Raw genomic sequence first — 16,834 nt, forward strand, 5'->3', positions numbered from 1 at the left:
GGCAGTGAGGATGAAAGCAGAGCTTTCGGGGACTGGGTAGAGAGTCCTGGGAGGGCGTTCAGCCGCCACACAGGGATCACCTTAGGAAGGCGCAGAGCACTTGTGACCTTCATGTCGACGCCGGCTGGGATCTTGGTCAGCTTTCTGGTGGCGGCTGGGAAAACTGAAAAGTGATGCATTGCGGCAATACCATAGTACCATTACCAATCCTTACCTCTGTTATCTTATGTGATGGACATACAGTGTCTTTGAAATGTGTCCCCTGGACGCTCTTTTAAAATAAAGTTGAACGTTATGGCAGAGATAATGTTGTTTTAACGCAGCAGTCTTTTCAATATTCTCTGTATTCAGTTCACTTCAGTATTTTATAATGATTTCCTCTCCGTCTGTTGTTGCCCTTCTTCACTGCCTTTGTGTTCTCCAACCAAAGCAAATGAAACACATCTGAGTGAAGAGGAAAATAATGCCATGAAACACTGTTACCAACAGTCGTGGCCAAAAGTTTTGAGAATGACACAAATATACCTTTTCACAAAGTTTGCTGCTTCAGTGTCTTTAGATATTTTTGTCAGATGTTACTATGGAATACTGAAGTATAATTACAAGCATTTCGTAAGTCTCAAAGGCTTTTATTGACAATGACATGAAGTTGATGCAAAGAGTCTGTAACGATCGTCTAATGGAGGAGACCAAGGTGCAGCGTGGTACGTGTCCATATTTATTTAATGAACACTGAAATAACAAAAATAACAAAGAGAACGACCGAAATAGTTCTGGCTAGTGCAGACACACAACAGAAAATAACTACCCACAAACACAGGTGGGAACAGGCTACCTAAGTATGGTTCTCAATCAGAGACAACGATTGACAGCTGCCTCTGATTGGGAACCATACCAGGCCAAACACATAGAAAAGGACAACATAGAACAAAACATAGAATGCCCACCCCAACTCACGCCCTGACCAAACCAAAATAGAGACATAAAAAGGATCTCTAAGGTCAGGGCGTGACAGAGTCAATATTTGCAGTGTTGACCCTTCTTTTTCAAGACATCTGCAATCCGCCCTGACATGATGTCAATTAACTTCTGGGCCACATCCTGACTGATGGCAGCCCATTCTTGCATAATCAATGCTTGGAGTTTGTCAGAATTTGTGGGTTTTTGCTTGTCCACTTGAGGATTGACCACAAGTTCTCAATGGGATTAAGGTCTGGGGAGTTTCCTGGCCATGGACCCAAAATATTGATGTTTTGTTCCCCGGGCCACTTAGTTATCACTTTTTCCTTATGGCAAGGTGCTCCATCATGCTGGAAAAGGCATTGTTCGTCACCAAACTGTTCCTGGATGGTTGGGAGAAGTTGCTCTCGGAGGGTGTGTTGGTACCATTCTTTATTCATGACTGTGTTCTTAGGCAAATTGTGAGTGAGCCCCCTCCCTTGGCTGAGAAGCAACCCCACACATGAATGGTCTCAGGATGCTTTACTGTTGGCATGACACAGGACTGATGGTAGCGCTCACCTTGTCTTCTCTGGATAAGCTTTTTTCCAAACAATTGGAAAGGGGATTCATCAGAGAAAATGACTTTACCCCAGTCCTCAGCAGTCCAATCCCTGTACCTTTTGCAGAATATCAGTCTGTCCCTGATATTTTTCCTGGAGAGAAGTGGCTTCTTTGCTGCCCTTCTTAACACCAGGCCATCCTCCAAAAGTCTTCGCCTCACTGTGCGTGCAGATGCACTCACACCTGCCTGCTGCCATTCCTGTACTGGTGGTGCCCCGATCCCGCAGCTGAATCAACTTTAGGAGACGGTCCTGGCGCTAGCTGGACTTTCTTGGGCACCCTGAAGCCTTCTTCACAACAATTGAACCGCTCTCCTTGAAGTTCTTGATGATTTGATAAATGGTTGATTTAGGTGCAATCTTACTGGCAGCAATATCCTTGCCTGTGAAGCCCTTTTTGTGCAAAGCAATGATGACGGCACGTGTTTCCTTGCAGGTAACCATGATTGACAGAGGAAGAACAATGATTAAACCACCCTCCTTTTGAAGCTTCCGGTCTGTTATTCAAACTCAATCAGCATGACAGAGTGATCTCCAGCCTTGTCCTCGTCAACACTCACACCTGTGTTAACGAGAGAATCACTGACATGATGTCAGCGAGTCCTTTTGTGGCAGGGTTGAAATGCAGTGGAAATGTTTTTGGGGGGATTCAGTTCATTTGCATGGCAAAGAGGGACTTTGCAATTAATTGCAATTCATCTGATCACTCTTCATAACATTCTGGAGTATATGGAAATTGCCATCATACAAACTGAAGCAGCAGACTTTGTGAAAATTAATATTTGTGACATTCTCAAAACCTTTGGCCACGACTGTACATGTGTAGTGTGTGCTGAGCAGAGCTCCCCTTCTCCGTATTTAGCCAAGCTTTTGATTTGAATGTGGCTGCAGGGAGATGTTGTAGCCTAAACATCACCTAAATGAGAGGGAATAAGTTCCACTTGATTGTGAGAGTGAGTAATGAGCTATTTACATATCTAATAGTTTTTCCTTTTGGCACTTGCTAGTTTTCACCCCATCCGTATCGCAGAAGTTTAGCGTTACAGCGTGATTGAAATGTAAAGTCAATGTTCCCGCGTTAGCGCAGACTGCATTCACGGTAAACGCTGCATATGTAAGGTCAACCCGGAAATTACCTTGAAATTTCCATCGCGCAATATGTAACATTTCAACGATACAGACAGAATAGAGCCATAAATATCAGGGATTGGCACAATGCACCGCCACCTATTTAAGTAAGCAAATAACACGGGGGGGTAATACAGTTGAAGTCGGAAGTTTACATATGCCTTAGCCAAATACATTTAAACTCAGTTTTTCACAATTCCTGACATTTAATCCTAGTAAAAATTCCCTGTCTTTGGTCAGTTAGGATCACCACTTTATTTTAAGAATGTGAAATGTCAAAATAATAGTAGAGAGAATGATTTATTTAAGCTTTCATTACTTTCATCACATTCCCAATGGGTCAGAAGTTTACATACACTCAATTAGTATTTGGTAGCATTGCCTTTAAATTGTTTAACATGGGTCAAACGTTTCGGGTAGCCTTCCACAAGCTTCCCACAATATGTTGGGTGAATATTGGCCCATTCCTCCTAACAGAGCTGGTGTAACTGAGTCAGGATTGTAGGCCTCCTTGCTCGCACACGCTTTTTCAGTTCTGCCCACAAATGTTCTATACTATTGAGGTCAGGGCTTTGTGATGGCCACTCCAATATCTTGACTTTGTAGTCCTTAAGCCATTTTGCCAGTATGCTTGGAGTCATTGTCCATTTGGAAGACCCATTTGCGACCAAGTTTTAACTTCCTGACTGATGTCTTGAGATGTTGCTTCAATATATCCACATAATTTCCTCATGATGCCATCTATTTTGTGAAGTGCACCAGTCCCTCCAGCAGCAAAGCAGCCCCACAACATGATGCTGCCACCCCCGTGCTTCACGGTTGGGATGGTGTTCTTCGGCTTGCAAGCATCCCCCTTTTTCCTCCAAACATAACAATGGTCATTATGGCCAAACAGTTCTATTTTTGTTTCATCAGACCAGAGGACATTTCTCCAAAAAGTACGATCTTTGTCCCCATGTGCAGTTGCAAACCGTAGTCTGGCTTTTTTTATGGCGGCTTTGGAGCAGTGGCTTCTTCCTTGCTGAGCGGTCTTTCAGGTTATGACGATATAGGACTCGTTTTACTGTGGATATAGATACTTTTGTACCTGTTTCCTCCAGCATCTTCACAAGGTCCTTTGCTGTTTTTCTGGGATTGATTTGCACTTTTCGCACCAAAATACGTTCATCTCTATGAGACAGAACGCACCTCCTTCCTGAGCGGTATGACGGCTGCATGGTCCCATGGTGTTTATACTTGCGTACTATTGTTTGTACAGACGAACGTGGTACCTTCAGGCATTTGGAAATTGCCCCCAAGGATGTACCAGACTTGTGGAGGTCTACAATTTTTTTCTGAGGTCTTGGTTGATTTCTTTTGATTTTCCCATGATGTCAAGCAAAGAGGCACTGAGTTTGAAGGTAGGCATTGAAATACATCCACAGGTACACCTCCAATTGACTCAAATGATATCAATTAGCCTATCAGAAGCTTCTAAAGCCATGTCATCATTTTCTGGAATTTTCCAAGCTGTTTAAAGGCACAGTCAACTTCGTGTCTGTAAACTTCTGACCCACTGGAATTGTGATACAGTGAATTATAAGTGAAATAATCTCTCTGTAAACAATTGTTGGAAAAATGACTTGTGTCATGCAGAAAGTAGATGTCCTAACCGACTTGGCAAAACTACAGTTTGTTAACAAGAAATTTGTGGAGTGGTTCAAAAAAAGAGTTTTAATGACTCCAACCTAAGTGTATGTAAACTTCCGACTTCAACTGTGTGTTGTTTGTTTGTTCTTCCTGCCTGTAAGGGTATTGAGTTGAGAGTGGGGAGTGAGCCAGGTTAATGGGGAGACAGGTTTTGCATTATTACTGCAATCACACCATGCGGACTTGTTGATGACACGGAGGAACAAAGAATGGATGACGGTCAGAAGTATAGATAAATACAGGTCAATGGAAAAGATAAGGAAAACACTGCATGTCAGTCATTGCACACATCAAAATGAATGATTAAGGAACTGCTACAAAACAAACTATTTCAATTGAACGTGTCCAGCTCCATCTGTCAGTGGACCACTGACTTCCTGACCAAAAGGACGCAACACCTGAAGCTGGGAAAACACCTTTCGGACTCTTTATCCCTCAGCCCCGGAGCCCCGCAAGGATGCGTGCTCTCACCTCTACTCTACTTGCGCTACACCAATGACTGCACCTCCAACAACGCATCTGTCAAACTTCTCAAGTTTGCAGATGACTCCACTGTGGTCGTTCTCATCACCAATGGCGATGAGTCCATGTGCCGTGGAGAGGTCGACCGGCTTATGGCCAGGTGCAGTCTCATCATGGTGGTTGACTTCAGAAAACGCCCCCTCCCCCCACCATCTCTCCCCCTCGAGATTAATGGCTCAGCTGTTAGCATGGCTGAATCGTTCAAATTCCCGTGGACCATCATCTCCCACAACCTCAAATGGGAGGACAACATCACAACGGTCACCAAGAAGGCACATCAGCAGATCCTGATCCGGTTTAACGCATCAATCGTTGAGTCCATCCTCACCTCCTCCATCACCGTCTGGTTTGGGTCTGCATCTGCCCGCTGCAAGGACAAGCTGCAACAGATTGTCCGGTCTGCAGAGAGGGTCATTGGCTGCAAACCTGCCCTCCATCGAGGTCCTGCACTACTCCAGGGCAAGGAAGCGTGCAGGAACGATCATCGCTGACCACTCCCATTCCAGTCACCCCCTCCTCCAAAAATGTACTTCTGACCAAAACCTCCCGCCAACTGGCCGTCTGGCCCATAGAGACTAAAGGACTATGTACTCTATGCTGGACACCACATCTAGCCATATCTGAACTGTACACAAAATAACTGCACTATAGTGCATTGCACTCTGTATATCAACCGTATACCCACTATAGAGTGTATATCTGCTCATTCTCTAATAGCTCTGTGCTCACTCTACCTAGTTGTATATAATGTATGTACACTTTGTTGAAACTCCGCTGTCTGTATTCTGTCTGTAAATGTTGTCGATCACTAGCAGCACCATATCACCTAGTAAAATATGTGTATTAAATGTACTTGGTGATGTAAAGGGGATTATGATTCAAAAACATACATTTTCTGTTTCTCTACTGTCATGTGGTAACAAGTAGCATTCAGTATTAAATGAGGGAAGTGAATGAATAGGTCTGTCTGTATACCACTCCACACCGAGCCCTGAGTGAGCACATGCTGGATCTGACTTAAAACTCTTTTGTTTTTAAGAAAAGGCCCATAAATGAGGGCTTACAAATTTGTTTTCAAGGTGTCCAAATTCTTGCTGATCCGACCCCCTCTCTCTCTCTCACACACCCTCTCCTCCTCATGTCCTCCACACTGGTCTCAAAGAGGAACTGACGACCTACAGCACTGTGTTCTCGTTTCCATAGAGACCGTGCCCCACTGGGGTCCCAGGGACTGGGCTTTAACTTTTTTTTTTTTTTCATTGGTCGGCTCCCAATAATGAGACAGGAAGGGAACAGTGGGGTGGGGGGTTTCGGGCAGAGAGAAGAAGCAAGCAACAAAAACATTCAGAAATGCATTCATAATGACATCACTACCATTTCCCACAGCCGTTCTCATAGAGGGAGCCCTCTGCCTTCATTCATTGGCTCGGAGTTGGCTTTTCAGGAGCCCGGGAGGCCATCTCTCCCCTCGTCTCAATGCCCTTTTTGTTTGCGGAACAGAGAGCTCGTTTCTAGGCCCACAGAAAAGCCTGGGTAATTTAGTTTGGGGTTGCCAGGAAGTCTGAGTCCTCTAGCCTGGCAACAATGGCAAATGTTATTGGCTCACTTTGAGGGCCCAGAAACTCCACAGCTGCAAATCCTGAATTCTAATAGAAACTCTTTTTTCCCCTCCCACTCTCTCTCTTTCTCTGTCCTTACAAATTCCTTCACCCCTCCATCTCGAGTGATTGTAGAGTAGCCCGACAGAAAAAGAGGAGCACTTTTCTGGGCTGTGTGGGTCCCCTAGAGGTTTAAGTGCGCAAAAGTTGTTTGATTTAAATTGCTGTCTGCCTGCTAAATGTGACAGAGGTTGTTGTCTGATAAGCTGTGCCCATATATAAATACATACACTTTTACTTAATATTTATGTAACAGACATGAATCTACAGTGCCTTCAGAGGGTATTCGCATACCTTGACTTTTTCCACATTTTGTTGTGTTACAGCCTGAATTTAAAATGGAGATGTTTTGTCACTGGCCTACACACAATACCCCATAATGTCAAAGTGGAATTATGTTTTTCAAATTTTTTACAAATGAATTAAACATGAAAAGTTGAAATGTCTTGAGAAATAAGTATTCAACCGATTTTGTTATGGCAAGCCTAAATAAGTTCAGGAGTTAACATTTGCTGAACAAGTCACATAAGTTTCATAGACTCACTCTGTGTGCAATAGTGTTTAACACGATTTTGGAATGACTACCTCATCTCTGTACCCCACACATACAATTATCTGTAAGGTCCCTCAGTTGAGCAGTGAATTTCAAACACAGATTCAACCACGAAGCCTCGCAAAGAAGGGCACCTATTGGTATATGGGTAAAAATAAGAATATATAAATGAGAATTTGTTCTTAACCTTAAATAAAGGTAAAAAAAAGCAGACATTGAATACCCTGTTGAGCATGGTGATGTTATTAATTACACCTTGGATGGTGTATAAATATACCCAGTCACTACAAAGATACAGGCGTCCTTCCTAACTCAGTTGCTGGAGAGGAAGGAAACTGTTTAGGAATTTCCAATGGTGACTTTAAAACAGTTACAGAGTTTAATGGCTGTGATAGGAGAAAACTGAGACTGAGAATGGATCAACAACATTATAGTTACGCCGCAACACTAATAATTGACAGTGTAAAAAAATACTGGGAAAAAAAGTGGCAAAGCAATTAACTTTTTGTCCTGAATAGAAACTGTTATGTTTGGGGCAAATCCAATACTACACATTACAGTTGAACTTTTATTTGTATTTATTTTATTGAATTTCAAAACATACAATCTTCCTGCAGTGAAGCCGCTCAACATTTACATTAGTGAAAGGGAAAGGGGGATACCTAGTCAGTTGTACAACTGAATGCCTTCAACTGAAATGTCTTCCGCATTTAACCCAACCCCTCTGAAACAGAGGTGTGGGGGGCTGCCTTAATCGACATCCACGTCTTCGGCGCCCATTACATTCAGTCATCTAGCAGACACTCCCATCCAGTGCGACCCACAGGAGCAATCAGGGTCAAGCGCCCCACCCAAGGGCACAAGGACAGATTCCCCACCCAGTCGAATCGGGGACCCAAACCAGCGACCTCTCGGCCACCAGCCCAAGCTCCCAACCGCCAGGCCACCAACCATCCAAGATCCCCCCACAGTTCCCCTCAACCATCTACGCACCATATATGTTTCAACTATGCTGTGATGTACACTACTGTTCAAAAGTTAGTGGGGTCACTTAGAAATGTCCATGTTTTTGAAAGAAAAGCACATTTTTTGTCCATTAAAATAACATCAAATTGATCAGAAATACAGTGTAGACATTGTTAAAGTTGTAAATGTCTATTGTAGCTGGAAAAGGGATATTTTTTATGGACTATCTGCATAGGCGTACAGAGGCCCAATATCAGCAACCATCACTCCTGTGTTCCAATGGCACGTTGTGTTAGCTAATCCAAGTTTATAATTTTAAAAGGCAAATTGATCATTAGAAAAACATTTTGAAATTATGTTAGCGCAGCTGAAAACTGTTGCTCTGATTAAAGAAGCAATAAAACTGTCCTTCTTTAGACTAGTTGAGTGTCTGGAGCATCAGCATTTGTGTGTTCGATTACAGTCTCAATAGGGATGCTGGTCTTCTAGGCAGAGCTCCTCTGTCCAGTGTCTGTGTTCTTTTGCGCATCTTAATCTTTTCTTTTTATTGGCCAGTCTGAGATATATCTTTTTCTTTGCAACTCTGCATAGAAGGCCACTAAATATTTGTATGAACATAACAAGATTCAACAACCGAGGCATAAACTGAACAAGTTCCACAGACATGTGACTAACAGAAATGGAATAATGTGTCCCTGAACAAAGGGGGGTTCAAAATCAAAAGTAACAGTCAGTATCTGGTGTGGCCACCAGCTGCATTAAGTTCTGCAGTGCATCTCCTCCTCATGGACTGTACCAAATGTTCCAGTTCTTGCTGTGAGATGTTACCCCACTCTTTCACCAAGGCACCTGAAAGTTCCTGGACATTTCTGGGGGGAATGGCCCTAGCCCTCACCCTTCGATCCATCAGGTCCCAGACGTGCTCAATAGGATTGAGATCCGGGATCTTCGCTGGCCATGGCAGAACACTGACATTCCTGTATTGCAGGACATCACGTACAGAACGAGCAGTGTGGCTAGTGGCATTGGCATGCTGGAGGGTCATGTCAGGATGCTGACACACCGCCCCAGACCATGACGGACCTCCACCTCCAAATCGATCACGCTCCAGAGTACAGGCCTCTATGTAACGCTAATTCCTTCGGCGATAAACGCGAATCTGACCATCACCCCTGGTGAGACAAAACCGTGACTTGTCAAAGAGCACTTTTTGCCAGTTCTGTCTGGTCCAGAGACGGTGGGTTTGTGCCCATAGGCGACGTTGTTGCCGGTGATGTCTGGTGAGGACCTGCCTTACAACAGGCCTACAAGCCCTCAGTCCAGCCTCTCTCAGCCTATTGCAGACAGTCTGAGCACTGATGGAGGGATTGTGCTTTCCTGGTGTAACGCGGGCAGTTGTTGTTGCCATCCTATACCTGTCCCCCAGGTGTGATGTTCGGATGTACCGATCCTGTGCAGGTGTTGTTACACGTGGTCTGCCACTGCGAGGACAATCAGCTGTCCGTCCTATCTCCCTGTAGCGCTGTCTTAGGCGTCTCACAGTACGGACATTGCAATTTATTGCCCTGGCCACATTTGCAGTTCTCATGCCCCCTTGCAGCATGCCTAATTCATGTTCACGCAGATGAGCAGGGACCCTGGGCATCTTTCTTTTGTTGTTTTTCAGAGTCAGTAGAAAGGCCTCTTTAGTGTCCTAAATTGATATAACTGTGACCTTAACTGCCTACCGTCTGTAAGCTGTTAGTGTCTTAACGACCGTTCCACAGGTGCATGTTCATTAATTGTTTATGGTTCATTGAACAAAAATGGGAAACAGTGTTTAAACCCTTTACAATGAAGATCTGTGAAGTTATTTGGATTTTTACAAATTATCTTTAAAAGACAGGGACCTGAAAAAGGGACGTTTCTTTTTTTGCTGAGTTGAGCTTGTACCAGTCTGTTTAGCTATCATTCCACTCCTTGTCATGCGGGACATGTTTGGTAATGACACAGAGTACAAGGAGTGGAATATAAGCAAAACAGGTTCTAGATTTCAGGCTGTGTGACAAATACCTTGAATGCATCTTTTTATGACCCTGTGAGATATTCTGGGCAGCAGATAAAGAAAAGTGGAGTTAGGGCTCGATCCAATCTGTAAAGCTGAAGCGTTACAGATTCCGAGATAGAAATGTAAAGGGAATTCCTAATTGAGCCGACATATGCAGTGTTTACCATGAATGCAGTCTCTCCTAAAGTGGAAACGTTCCCTTTAAATTACGCTGTAAAACTGAATTTACACAATGCGGATTGAATAGTGCCCTTAGTCAGTACACCAATCACAATTTTTATGGATTGTCTTAAATGTGAATAGATGACCCGATAAATAAAATCTGTGCAAAAAAACAATTCTAACAATTGAATTCAATTTCTTAAAAAAGGAAGATAACTCTTCAAAACATTGACAAGTCTTCCGTTTCTGTAACAGGTCATGCTGTGTGGTGATTTGAAGTGTTTTGCTGCCATCTAGTGGGGGACTTTAAAATCACATGGTGAATTACCAACAGCAACTGGACAGTTGTACTTTATTAATAGTCTCGCTGAAGTCAAACTACAACTGAATAGTGGTAAAGCACAATTGAGTTGTGATCACTTTACTGATTTAGCAGTTCCAATATTCTGAAATCCACCATAGGCCTACACGTTCTCAAAACAGATCCAGGACATCATGGACCATTTTTTTCATGAAAGGTTTATTACCAAAACGCAAGACAAAACATGTCAACTGTATTCTAATGGCAAACACAATACAAAAAACATACACCACTCTATAGGATGTAGGTCCGCTGCATCAAAAAATGAAATAATGACAGCGAAAAAGAAAACAATATGAGTTTCAGAATTCAAAAAGCTGAGATTGCTGAAAAATAAGAGAGAAGAACGTTTGCCATTGGAGAAAAAGGCCAGAACCACAAACAAAAAATGCAAAACTATTTAACCCGACTCAACTAAGGTTTAAGGGAAACAGGGGAATCTAGCTCTTCAAAAACAAACAAACAAAAAAACATTTACTAACAGAAATACAGGGAAAGTACCAAGCCTTTATCATAATTGTTCCATCTTCAATTATCATTGTGGGTGCAATAGACTGGGTCTGTGCTTGATACATGCCACTACACTTTCCCTATGTGTCATTTTCAAACACTCAAAGAAATAGAGGTTAGAAGTCACAAATAAAAAAACTATTCAAACAGTAAATGGTATTCACAAAGTCAAGTGTTGATCATTGTTCAGAGTACCCTGGTTGTGCTTAAAGCAAATGCAAAACATAGAACAGGTGACTAGTTAAGCACTTTCAACAGATTATTGAACAGTTTAGCTGGAAAAGAACATCCATCTGGCTATGCATGTATACAAGCATTATGGAGATACACAGTAAGTAGTTGACAGCACTTGATAATATTTCTGTGAATGGTAATCGATTTTGAAAGGTACACCTGAAAAGGTGGAACTTTGGGGGCAAATGCGGAAGGTGTTGCCACCTAAAAGGTGTTTTCAGCGATGGCCATTGACGTGAATCACATTCACTACCATTTCAATTGCACCTTTGTTCCCAATTCATAAATAAGTTGTGCAGTTTCCCCTACAACCTCAATAAACAAATACTTGAACAAAATATTAATCCCTAATCCCAGGAATATTTGAATGTTTTTGTCAAAATGCACTGCACATATTATTAAATATCTCAATTATTCTCACTTTCACAAAAGCAATGCTTTACACACACAGGAACAGCAGATGTAAAAACGACATATATTGTAAACTATTCTCATGTTATATTCATCATGCATACATATATATGGAGTCACAGTTGTATACGTTGTGGTAATTGCAGTATATGTTGACAAATATCAAATATAGCATATTCAAGTTCTAAGGATCTGACTGGACTTAATATTTGGACAAATCCTTACATCAACAATCTGAACATTCATCTGAACACTGTGTAGTAGAATAAAACTAATTGAGAACTTGGTTGATCACTCAACACTAGCAGTTTTCAACAACAAAAAAGATACAAATCAATTATCCCAAACATGTAGAAATAAATATTGTCTTTTCATTTCACCACTGTGTGTCATTAAGATCGTTAATCAAGTGATGTTGAGTAGGGGACGGGAAAAGAACGCAGTTTTCTGATTGAAGGAGTAATAATTAGCGATGCCTGGATTCAATCAAGCTTCCTTTGTTTTTTTCCTCAAAGTTCTTCATCGTTTTGATTGTTGTTTTTTCAGCATCAGAGATTACTTGAATGAACAGATACAAATCGGAGGCTAAACCATAGAAGCTTGATTGAATCAGGGACTGTATGTGGCGTAGTGCAGACATCAGATTAATCCCCTGAGGTCAAATCCGGATTTAGTTTGATGGCAAGGTTTTCATTTTGACCCTTTGTCACATCAGAGATTTAAAAAAAAAATACGATTACATACAGAAAAGGGGGTATACTCGATATCAGAAGCATTTTATAGCAGTTTTCTGATGTGTGTGTGGTAAGGGTGATATCTTGACATGGCTGATATACTACACAGCTGGCGAGACTCTAGCAACACTTTTACCCTAAACCTGTAACTAACCATGGCCAAAAGGGAATTTCAACAAAATAAATCAAAATATGTTTTGCATGAGCAGCAGAGGACAACATTGTCAGTGCAATTTAGGTAAAATGTGTATGTGTGTGAGGGGGAAGGGGGTGAGGAATCTCACTCAAAATGAACCCAAATTCCTAACCCCATCCCAAGATCCAATTTGCTGATACCATACAAACATAAGTCATTACACACTTTATATACTCAGAGTAAAGCCAATTCCAGTCCCAAACAAAATCCCCCCAAAACTCCCAACCCCTGAAACCCAGAGTTTTGACAGCTGTGTGTGGGCAGTCAAGAGCAGACCACGACTGCGCTCACTCAGAGTCTGAATCAAGTGGCTCCATCTCATCTATGCCCTTCCGCTGGCGGGCCTCCTCCTCTGCGTGCTGCCGCTTGTGCCTGGAGTAGCTGGACGAGTGCACAAATGTCTTGCTGCAGGTTGTGCATTCGTACTTCCCCCCTGTGGAGTGAGATCTCTCATGGTGGTGGAGGTTGGACAACCTGGTGAAGGTCTTTTTACAGTAAGAGCAGCTGAACTTGTTGTCTCCCTTGTGCATTTGCTGGTGCCTGGCGAGGCTCTGCACTTGGCTGAAGCGCTTGTCACACTGCTCGCATGCATATGGTCCTTCCTCTTCCTCAGAGACCGATGCTTGGCGCTGGCGCTTGGCAGCTCTTGATCGCTTGTTCTTCTTACAGAGGGTGTAGAAGTTGGGTTTGTCCCTCGAGCACAACTTGAGGCGTATTTTCAAGTCAGAGGACTTGGTAAGACCGTCTTTACCATGGGCATAGTTATTAAGCAGGTCCTTGACATGAGAGACCTGGTGTTTTGAGAGGCCAATGGAGTTCTTGAAGGTCATATCACATTGTGTACACGCGTAGAACTTCTCTCCAGAGAGGTTCTTCCTGATAGGGAACTTCTTTTCGCCAGGGATCTTCTTTTCGCCAGGGATCTTCTTCTCAGCCTGCTTCTTCTTATTCCTGCTGCCAGGTGGGCGGCGGACATAACTGATTTCAGCGGGTATGACACCAGAGGGAATACCCTTCCCTTTTTTGTGGATGAGCCTATGACGCGACAAACTGGAGCTGTGGTTAAAATCCTTCCCACAGATGTTGCATGGGTAAACTCTCATGCCCCGATGTGTTCTCAGGTGAGTTCCGAGAGCTCTTCTGCTTTTGAATCGCATTGCACACTGCGTGCATTTGTATTTGTTCCCCTCACCTGACCCTGTATCTGTTTGCTTGTTTGGGGGTGGGGGTGCCTTTCCTGTGTGCAATTGTTGGTGTCTTGATAGGCTTGAGGAATGACTGTAGCATTTCCCACAGTAGTTGCAGCTGTAGTATCCCCCTGGTGAGATATATTCCCATTTCTCTGAGCCCGAATCAGAGCCATCTCCAACAGGAACCAGCTGGCTACTCCCTGGCTCAGTGTGGTCATCCTCATCCGAGTCGTCCGTCTTTACTACAACACTCTGTTCTGCTATCTCACAGCCAGTGAACTCCTCTTCATACTGTGCAAAGAAGGGCTCGTCTGGCTCTGCCTTCACATGCTCCAGATTTAGGCCAGACCCCTCGTCCGCCTCCTTTTTCACACAGGATATTGTGAACTTGGACCCGACCTCGGCCCACTTGACAACATATTCTATGGGTTGGGTATCCAATTCCACTGTGATGAAGTCTGCCCCAAGTGCATCCGGTTCAGACGAAGTAAAGTCAGTCTCAGAGCCCTCCATTGGAGCAAACCCCAAATGTCAATGTGTGTAACTTTTGGTCTCGTTGGAATTACAGGGTCAATGTAACAATAAGACTCCACCACGCCTAAAAGAAAGAGAGAAAAAAAGTAAAAACTGTTTTTTGACATCATAACAAATGAACACCACATCCAATAATATTACACATAAACAAAATACCTTTGAAAATCACAGATAAAAACATTGACATACTTGTACTTTCACTATCGAAACGTGGAGTTGAATTGTGTGCAAATCAACCGAGGAAGTGCTTTGCATTACGTTGACTGGAGAAAATTAAACAAAAAACGACATTGCTTCAGTAGGAGTGGTGCTACGTTAAACGGTTGTATGAGCTTGAGCAAAACACCAGAAATTATTAGTAATTAGAAAATGTGAGTAAATATACTACATTTGAGGACGAAAGAAAATTACCAGACAAAGCAGCAACAATAAACAGGAAATACAGTAGGGACTGGGATGAGCACAATGCATCATGGGAGGGGATTAAATGGGCTGTAGCTAAAAGGCCGCCTACAACAGACAGGAGACAGTATGTATTGTGTCTAAAACACTCACAAATCCCAAAATGACATCTCAAAACTACATCGACCAAAGATATTTGCTAGTACAATGTATGTTTTATTCATTCTCTAGGATTATCTAAGAAGGCTCTCTGGCTAAAACGAATTCATTCTGCCCGCCATAAAAATAGCGCTGAGCATAAACCATGTTTTTCCCCCCGTAATCGTGCATTATTCTATAGATTTTCTCAAACAAATCTTTCTCTATCGACCAAGGTGCATAGTACAGATCATAGAAAGCATAATACATTAAACAATGTACATGTCTAGTCACTGATCATGTAAATCTTGGCGGGTTGACAGGGTCAAATCCAGCATCGATGACACATGCAGCTTGAGGAGGGCATAAAACGAGAGCCAACGCTCCAGGGCTGGCTTCATAGGATTGTCCACAGCAAATTCTTTCATCAGAAGTACCCTCGTTACGAGATGGACATTTGTTAATTTTTTTACAGGAATTACCATCAAACCGTGGCTGAGCACATCACCCGGCATAATATGCTCAATAGATAATGGCAAGCTGGCTATATTTGGCATAAATAACCAAGACGTTATTGTATTGTCGGTGTTGTGATTATAAGGCAGGTTATGTAGCCAAATTTGACGTATGAACAATTAGCTATACCGAATTAAGCGATGGCGCAAGCTTAATGGTCTCGAGATTAGTATTTACCGGGCTTTTATCCTTTTAGATTCGTTGTCTTGACCCTCGACGAAATGAGTCGATTCTGCCGCACCTCTGTCAGTTCACAACCAGCGTCCTCATGAATGTCGAGCCTAGGCAATGGCTGCGTATCATCACTGATTTTAAATACTATGGATTGTCTTAAAGCGTTGAAGGACAGTGTGTGACTAGCTAGCTAGCCACATGCATTTTAAATCGATGCGCTATACCGCTCCTGCGCAGCATGCAAATCTCGAATTTCATTGGGCAATGCACCAGAGAGGACCAATCACTGGACAGGACATAGTTACCAAGCACAGGGTGTCGTGAAAACTGTAGTGAACAGTTTATTTAAACTGTCGAATTATTCGTCTACTGTCCATTACGTGCAAAGATACAATTTCAAAGTTCGATTGTTAAATAAGAGTAATTGCATTCACCCTTTCCATTCTAACCATCTAATTTCAGATTTATTGTCGATCCAAACACAGGACGTCGTTCTTGTCTTTACGACTTTTTGAGTGATGATGTGTCATGTTTTGGATGTCAACAACAAGTATGCTACTAGCTAGCTGTCACTGTAACGACATGTAACTTATTTGACTGGGTCGGAGTTGAGAAACCAGTAGTACACCGAATGTCAAAGCAGCTAACTATTCAGTGCTACTCAGATAGAAGCTAATTAACTAACGTTAAGATAGCCAGAAACAAGACGAGGTAGTGCTAGCTAATCAATATAGCTAGTTAACAAAGCCTGGGTCACCAGAATCGCTGGTTTATAGGCTAGTCATCCGTTGCAAGCCACCTAGCTACCTTTTCCTAGCTACAGTAGTTGCGCTAATAATTCCTTTAAAGTAGAGTTAAAGTAGCTAGCTAAGGAAGGAAGACAGTCTCACACAAGTTTAGAAAACTTGGACAAAAGTCACCTGATGCTCATGGCCACAAGACAGCTCAGTTTGAATTGCATAATTTGTCCATAGCAGGTTAACAAACGATTTACATGGGACGCCGGGGTCCTGCGAGTTCAGTGTTTGAATATTTAGGGAATCAGGTGGATCAAGGAAGATTAAGGGAGGTTTTAGCTAGAACCACCCTTACTGGACCCACCTGTTGATGTTTCTGGTCATCAAGTGTATATGTGATTTTAGCATAT

The 16,834-nt window shown here is 42.7% G+C and overlaps 1 protein-coding gene across 2 annotated transcripts; it reads right to left on the bottom strand.

Moving 5' to 3' along the window:
* Nucleotides 1-10,785: 10,785 nt before the first annotated feature.
* LOC111978106 (zinc finger protein 883-like) lies at nucleotides 10,786-15,879 on the bottom strand. Of its 2 annotated transcripts, XM_024007922.2 has the most exons (3): nucleotides 15,691-15,879; nucleotides 14,647-14,720; nucleotides 10,786-14,521 (listed from the first exon to the last, which is right to left on the bottom strand). In XM_024007922.2, exon 3 carries the CDS (start codon nucleotides 14,434-14,436, stop codon nucleotides 13,021-13,023), a length of 1,416 nt encoding a protein of 471 aa, XP_023863690.1. In that variant the 5' UTR covers nucleotides 14,437-14,521; nucleotides 14,647-14,720; nucleotides 15,691-15,879; the 3' UTR covers nucleotides 10,786-13,020. The 2 variants fall into 2 exon arrangements, with proteins under 2 accessions (XP_023863690.1, XP_023863688.1); XM_024007920.2 differs by lacking the exon at nucleotides 14,647-14,720.
* Nucleotides 15,880-16,834: the final 955 nt, after the last annotated feature.

Source organism: Salvelinus sp. IW2-2015, linkage group LG18, assembly GCF_002910315.2.
Source record: "Salvelinus sp. IW2-2015 linkage group LG18, ASM291031v2, whole genome shotgun sequence".
NCBI classification, from domain to species: domain Eukaryota; kingdom Metazoa; phylum Chordata; class Actinopteri; order Salmoniformes; family Salmonidae; genus Salvelinus; species Salvelinus sp. IW2-2015.

What these genes read in the sequence shown, in the direction of transcription:
- LOC111978106 (XM_024007920.2), bottom strand. Translation starts at nt 14,436, where the DNA reads ATGGAGGGCTCTGAGACTGACTTTACTTCGTCTGAACCGGATGCACTT.